At 29.3% G+C, this 7,919-nt stretch overlaps 1 protein-coding gene across 1 annotated transcript; it reads left to right on the top strand.

Annotated features, from left to right (window-relative positions):
- The first annotated feature begins 4,179 nt into the window (after window positions 1-4,179).
- LOC108752132 lies at window positions 4,180-7,919 on the top strand. Its single transcript, XM_018492776.1, has 4 exons — window positions 4,180-4,286; window positions 5,302-5,538; window positions 7,409-7,551; window positions 7,716-7,919. Exons 1-4 carry the CDS (start codon window positions 4,212-4,214, stop codon window positions 7,801-7,803), a joined length of 543 nt encoding a protein of 180 aa, XP_018348278.1. The 5' UTR covers window positions 4,180-4,211; the 3' UTR covers window positions 7,804-7,919.

The raw sequence follows: 7,919 nt of genomic DNA on the forward strand, positions 1-7,919 counted from the left end.
AGTTATTATTTTTATTAATTTATGTGTGATGAGATCTAAGTGATATGTACTTTTGTAATGTTACAAAATGGCGTTAGCGATTCAAATAATATGTATTAACTTTACAAAATATACTATTTTTTTTTTAAATTTACTTTTCTAAAAAAAGGTAAAAAAAGGTGTTATAGGTATATACGTCAAATAAAGAACTGTTGTATCAAATTAAAAATTAAATCTTAAATTATAATATCTTTATTTAAAAAATATTCCTTATTATTCCTCGAAATATACAGATGCTCATTGTCTTGACATTTTTATATCTTCAAAAATATTCTTATTGTATATCTTCTTATCTCAATCCAAGCAATGAGCTTTAATTCTCCGTCAAAAATTATTACCCTTTAAAAAAAACCTATTGTACCAAGAATATAATCTACCATAAGTGGTATCTACTACCTTTAATTTTTATGACATATGTTTCATTTTACGATGAAACATTTTACTTAAATATATATCTTTGTATTTCTATTGAAGAATCTTTCAATCCTTTAATTCTTCTTAAAAGAAATTATTATATCATAATTTACAGATTTTCAGCACATTAACATTTCTTTAATAGAATGCCTTGATTAGCATTAAATTAAAAAAAATTAAATTCAAATTATTTAATTTAAATTATTAAATTGCTTGTCAATTTAATTTTTGATATTACTACAATAGTTCAATTGCATTTCTAAGTCCGAAAAACCAATTCGGCGCACAGTTCAAATAACTACATATGTAATATATAAATTCACATAGAAATTATTTAAGTAAGATTCAGCTTCGACTGTTATAGGCTTTCACTAGTTGTGTATTCACATTATACGGCGGATCTTAATAAATTGTTTATCGTTATTATATTACAATTTATTCAAAGACATTTTTTCTTCCAATTAAAGTAGTAGCAATTTTATTCTTCTTTGAAACATTATCACAAAATTGCGTTACTATACTCCGTAATCTTCAGATTCTCCTCCAGAGAATAATCCTTCGGAGATTCTAGAGTATGATAACGCAATTTTGTGATATAATATTTTGGTTATCGATGCGTAACACGAGTCTCATACATGTGCAGCATATTTCGTTCGTACCGACAATATAGTCAAGCTGTAGCAAAAGAAAAACTACGTAAACGTAAGTATATACATAAAATATGTGTATATTTTTTTTATATTCATAGTTTGTAGATGTAGCCGGAACTCGCGCTTGATAAGACTCGCACCACATCAATTTTTCGACCCTACGACTTTATCAGCAGTGTCAATAATGTGATACGTAGTTCGCATTATTCTGTAAAATTGATGTTGGTGTCACTAGTGTACGGGAGCTTCAAAGTTCAAAGTGTCTCACGAAAAAGGCAGGGATGATCGCTCAGGTTTCTCTCTGTTTCAGTCGTTATTGAGATTGACACAAGTAAAACAAGAGTAATGACACAAATAGCGTTGATAGTGCGCTTCTCAAATGCATTTTTGATTTCTGCGGAGTGTAACATGTGCAAAATGCAGAGAATGCCTGCGTTTAACATTGGCAGTGTTTTTGAACGCATCCGACCATGCACCACTATAGCACCTCTTGCATTAGAGCACTCTTACTCCAAAACTTCCAACATTCTGGATAAATGATAAACATGAACAAAGGTCGGTATTCATAGTCGATTCTTATATTTAAGATCTTTAAGTACAGTCGTCATGAAACAAGAAAGAATGCAGCTAGAGTGACAGCCGAACTTCATCGATATTAATAAAACAGATTTTTAATTCCAAACAAAATATATATTATATCAAGAAAACATACATTAAATAAAACATTACGTACATTAAGAAAAATGATTAAGTTATGTTACGTACATTTCTTGTTCTGTTAAATTCTACATATCGCATGAATCCGGGGTTATACTTGTATATACAATCAAATCGTATTTTTCCTGTCATTTCTTTTGTAAACTTCAAAATCATAATTTGAAGGTGATATATGTTAATACTCTTATAAATTATTTAAATATAGGAAAGTACTTTTTGTTTGGATGTATACTAAAATTCATTTTTATATGTGTGAAAAAATAATCTAGGTGGTAACAGGAAACTGTAATTTACAATTTTTTTTTAGATTTTCATACAGGTTTGTACTTTCCCAAACCTATTTGCGTTTTTTCTTTTATTCTGGAGAAGAATTTTTTATTCTGTATATAAAAGGAAAATGAAATGGTCGGAAAAATACGGAATGATAGTTCCGTCGGTAAATCAGTTCACTACTTAAGATGGGGATTACTTAAAATAAGATTCGACTATGAACCATAAATGACCATAAATGTAATAATGATGATGACGTATCTTAAAAGTTTCATATCGGGATTTTGCGTTAAGAGAAATACTATATGTTGAAATTAATTGCGCAAACAGTTATCAATATTTTAAAAAAGATCAGAGAGTTTCTGTATCTGTTTTTGTAAATATACTTGTACAATTATAAATTATAAATTTTATGCACGATTTTGTCATAATTTTATTCACGTTGTTCTATCGGTCGTTTTTATATGTAAAAGAATTCTATTCACAAAAAAGAAAGTAACAAAAAAAAAATTAAAAGATCATATCTGGATTTTAATTGTATTCTCCAAACGTTTTTTAAACGCTTTCCATTTTATAAATAATATCCGTCTTCAAAAAATAGCATTTAATTAGCTACATCGGACCATATGTGTACGGGAAAAAATATAGTTATTATTCACACCAACATTGTCGCGATAAAATCGTATCTATCCCATGTAGCACAGATCTCCAAGAGGCATTCTGAAGAACTTCTTAAGAACGTTCCCAGCAAGATCTCTGGGATAAAGTGTGCTGTATGGAATAAATTAATATAATATACGCTCAACCTTTTATTAACAATTATTTTATTTAAAAAGTATTTAAAAAGTATTTAAAAAGTATAGCATACCTGAATACTAAATCCTATTCTTAATACGTTATTTAAACGGATATTTTTCGCAGATTATAAACGTATTAAAAAAATGTTTAGTTATTTAGAATATTATACTATTTTTATACATATTATAAACGTACATGAAATTCTACTATTATATGAATTATTTTTTAATGTATAAAATATGTTTCGTATTATATGTACATAGTAAAATACGTAATAATTTGTACATAGTAAAAATGACTATTATAAACATATATCACATTATCATATAAAAATGTTTATTCCATATATTACATATAAGTGTGTGTGTGCGTATGTGGGTGCGCGCGCGCGCAATATATCTATATCAGTTATATACTATTCTTTCATTTAATGTTAATTTAAACATGTACAAAATAATCCTGTTTTTATCGAGTAAAAAACATAAAGTCAGACTCATTGGACACAAAAAAAACTTAAGCAATAAGGGAATCAACATGTTCGATTGGTTATATTATGGCCTTATGACCATCTTCTGTGATTAACCAATTCGCTTACTGCTTATATCTTATTGCCTTACGGTTTTCTATATGTTTCTGACTTAACACTTTCTATCTTTTAAATAAAATTGTATGATACGTAAAAACGTAAACCTTTTTCTTTATTGATCCTAATAGTATTAAAATGTTATCTACGTTTTTTTGTAGTAACAATAGAAAAGATCTGAAAAGTAACTGAAAAGTTATTTTTTGAGTAACTGTAAAGTTACTTTTTAGAGTCGATAACTTGTGATGATAGCTACCTACTTAAAAAAAAAAAAACAACTGTAAATGTAAGCAATTACTTTCACAAGTAACTTTCCTAACTCTGTTAAAATATGTATTTTGTAATAAAAATATCAAGATGTTTTTCCGAAATATAGAATTTGTTTGCTTTTCCTTTATATTCTAGCTTGTTTGTCATTAACATTTTATTCTAAAAAGAAGAATTGTAAGACAAAACTTCTTATGCCATTTTGTATATTACACCGAGTTGCATCAATCTCGACACAATTCCAACGGTCGACAGCCTATGGTTTGTTCAAATTTAAGTTTCATCATGTGCAATTAGTCGAGGACGATGTGTTCTTCTCTTAGGGTGATAATGGAAGGGGTTTTAACTTCTCGTATTACGCGTGGTTTAGACTTTCTCTTTCCCTATGTGACATAATGTTTCATATACCTACCTAGCACGGTCTCACAGTGGAAACTGGTCCAGTTTCGTTCATATTCAAACTCAGTGCGGTCATGTCGGGAAATCGCAGTAATATTTCTGTACTTCTGTTCGCCACTATGGCAGCCCTCCATTTGGTGATTGTGCAGGTAAGTCCTGGTTTTTATTCGGCAGAAAGTTTTACTATGTAAAAAAGTGCTTTTTATTACATGCATAGCATATGTTATGAATTTAATGAACGAATTAGCTCTGCAATCTAATTAATATCTTGCTTGTATTATGTATTTCTTTAACATTTTAATAAAATAGTTATGATATGTATCATAAACGATCGTAACTGAGAATTGTATTATTTATGAGACACATTTTATCGAGGATTATAAAATAAATATTTTATAAGAATTTGCTGAAATTGCTGAATTGCATAATAAGCATTTTTTTTAAAAGAAGCATAAGTCTCTGACTTGTAAAAAATTGAATTGCCTCTCTCTCTCTCTCTCTCTCTCTCTCTCTCTCTACCTACAAAAATAAATCATTAAATATAAAGTAAATTAATATTTTTTCCGAAAAAAATATGATTTAATTAATTTCAATAAATAATTAATCTTATAGCAATGACATTTATATTATACACCACATATATATATATGTGTGTGTGTGTGTGTGCGCGCGCGCGCGCGCGTGTGTGTGTATCTATATTTTTATGTACACACATACATACATACATACATCTTTTACACATATTCTATGCACATACGTGTATACATTACACTGTGCTTATATCGTGAAATATATATTGATACTTGATTCTATCTAGAATTAAAGTCACATCGAATTTATTTACTTTGTAATACAATAACAACACAAAGAGATAGAATAAAGAAACGTCCTTGACTTTGAATAAATTGAGGCAACATTTGTTACACTCTGCTGGACTTGAAACTTTCTCTAAATTGTAAAAGCAAATTATGATCTGGTAGTTGAAAGAGATCACTTTTTCACAATATTATAAAAATATTTACAACGATCCATTACTTCGTTTAAAGAGCTTATATTTTAAAAGCTTTTTGTTAAATATATTTATAATAATATTTCCAGTAATCTATCTAATAAACTTATTATAATGCTTTATTTTTCTAACGATATATATTTATCAATTTTTAGGGACGAATAGTAGTAGATGATTATTATGACGCATATCAAAATTTTCAACCTGTAGTGGGATTTCGTCAACCTATTGTCGTGAAAGAAGAACCGAAGAAGGATCAAGACTTTAGCAAGATTCCTGGAATCCCTGGAATAGATTATCCTCTTTATCACACAGTGCCACCTACAAGTTTTTCTTGCGCACATGTTCCAGTTGTACCAGGAATGTACGCAAATGTAGAAACTGGTTGTCAGGTATATGTTTATGATATTTATTTATTTTTAATATTTCATGCTAATTGTTACTGATAAGAGCTGTTACCAGTACTTTTATGAAAGTAATCAGAATGAATTATTTTAATATGAAAAATTTTCATTAAGGATGACAAGAAATTATATAAACACGTAATAAGTTAAATTCGATTGAGCTGAAATATCAATTAAGAACATGCATATAATTTATACGTATTTGCAGCTTTGGAAAGTACAACACTGTTATTTATGAAACGAATGACACAAAAGTACATGTATTAAACATTAAAAAAAATATTACGAAGACTTCAACAACGAAGACAGAAAAGTACAGAAGTATAAGCGCGTTATCCAATAATGTACAATTGATTTTAGTATTGTAAAAAAAAAAGCATTATCATATTTATATTCTATCCGTATAAAATTGATGTGAAAATTTAGATATATAATCTATAAAAGTAGTAACGATATTCAACAAATGAAATAAGATTTAAAAAATACTAAAAATAATCCATCGGTGCTCAAGGCCAATACCAATATTATATTGTATTTGTAAACTGAAGTTCTCCATGCGGTATTACGCTTTCCCTGTCATGTTTTGTCGTAGAAAACGATGGAGCTGCTCGGAAAGCAAGGTAAAATCATTCCAACGATTTTAACCGCGCGCAACTGTGCGCGGACAAAGTAGAGCGGATTTATTATGTAAGAGAACGGACTGGTATTATTAAAACCTCAAGGCAACGCGGGAGATCGCGGTAAGAACCGATCTCGCTTTAGTGAAAGATATAACTCTGAGGGAGAACAGTCTTGGCAAATTGTTATCGTAATTGAGCTTGATTCAGCCCCTCTCGGTCGAGATACGATGAATGTAATTTTGTCTCCTTGCCTTTTCAACAACTTTCGTAATTTCAAAAAATATATCTTTTCTCATAACTTATTTACACTGAAAGAAAAGATTAACTGAATATGGCATAGCATTTTTAATTGACTGTAGCTAATTTTTGGTTGCAGCAACCAATTAAAAATGCTATGCCATCTAAATTGCTGCAGCGGCTAATCTTTTCTTTCAGTGTATAATATTCGCGTTCGCGAAATCACCCAAAATATTTATAGCGTCGTATAAATATAGTAGTTCAATCACTTATTCTTATATCACTTATTCTTTCATGAACAAGCGCAATGACATAAATGATGTTACGTGACTCAAATGCCTCGTCATGCATCGCAACTTGATTTCCAGAGCGCGCGCTAAACTTTCTTTTTTAAGAATGTCATTTGCTTCCTTTATATTTCCTTAAACCTGACGTCTTTCCTACCGTTTCACGTCGTTCCTATTATTTTCAGTAAACTTGCACAACAAGTTTCGCATTAATTCCTTAATTATGACATTTATGTAATAGAAAAGCGTTATATTCTTATTTTACCAGTTTACATCAGTGCGCGATTTTTTTTATTCTAGATTATCTATATAGAAATTCAGTTGTTTAAAATAGCTCTTAAATAGAATTCTACATACAATTGATTATATACCATTCAATTTTTGTGTACGTTTTTTATGTATACATATATCCTAGGCAGAACAATAAGTCATTATGATATCAAAATGATGTCAAAATGACTCCAAAATGATCACTAAAAGTCATTTTTCAATCATTTTCAATCATTTTAATGTTATTTTGACGTTATCGTGTTCTATTTGGGTATATAATATACAGGGTGAATCAGAATTGTTGAACTAACTTTTTACTCTATGAGAAAATTATCGACTTCATATCTAATTGAATTATAACGTGTGGAATCAATTATTTTCTCATAGGGTAAAAAACTGATTCAACGATTCTGTTTCACCCTGTAATATATAATATTATTACAGGCATATCACATTTGCCATGACGGGCGTGAAGGGCATCAGGGTGCCTCTTTTTTATGCACCAATGGAACGCTTTTTAATCAAAACGAATTTGCATGCGACTGGTGGTACAATGTTAATTGCGCCGATGCACCATCTCTTTATAGGTAAAGTTTCTTTTTTTCGAATAATTCCCACAGAGACGCGTCCACAAAATATGTGAAAACATTTTATCATGATTTAGTGAATTGTTAATTTATCACACACGCAATATAATTTAATCTATGATAAGTAACTTTACTTTAGTACTGATTTAGTGCTACATTTACAGGTTAAATGAAGACCCATTGAAGAATCCATACGTACCACAGGAGACAAAAGACGCGATTCGAAAAAGATTGAAGATCGTCGTACTTTAAATGTGTGTAAAATTAACTGTATAGCTTGATTAATTTAATCTACATTATTTTTTCACATAAGATTTATTTATAATATTTGTTCGTGTGTCTCTTGTTAAGGTTAGTAATAAAAAACT

This window comes from Trachymyrmex septentrionalis, unplaced genomic scaffold (assembly GCF_001594115.1).
Source record: "Trachymyrmex septentrionalis isolate Tsep2-gDNA-1 unplaced genomic scaffold, Tsep1.0 scaffold56, whole genome shotgun sequence".
NCBI lineage: Eukaryota > Metazoa > Arthropoda > Insecta > Hymenoptera > Formicidae > Trachymyrmex > Trachymyrmex septentrionalis.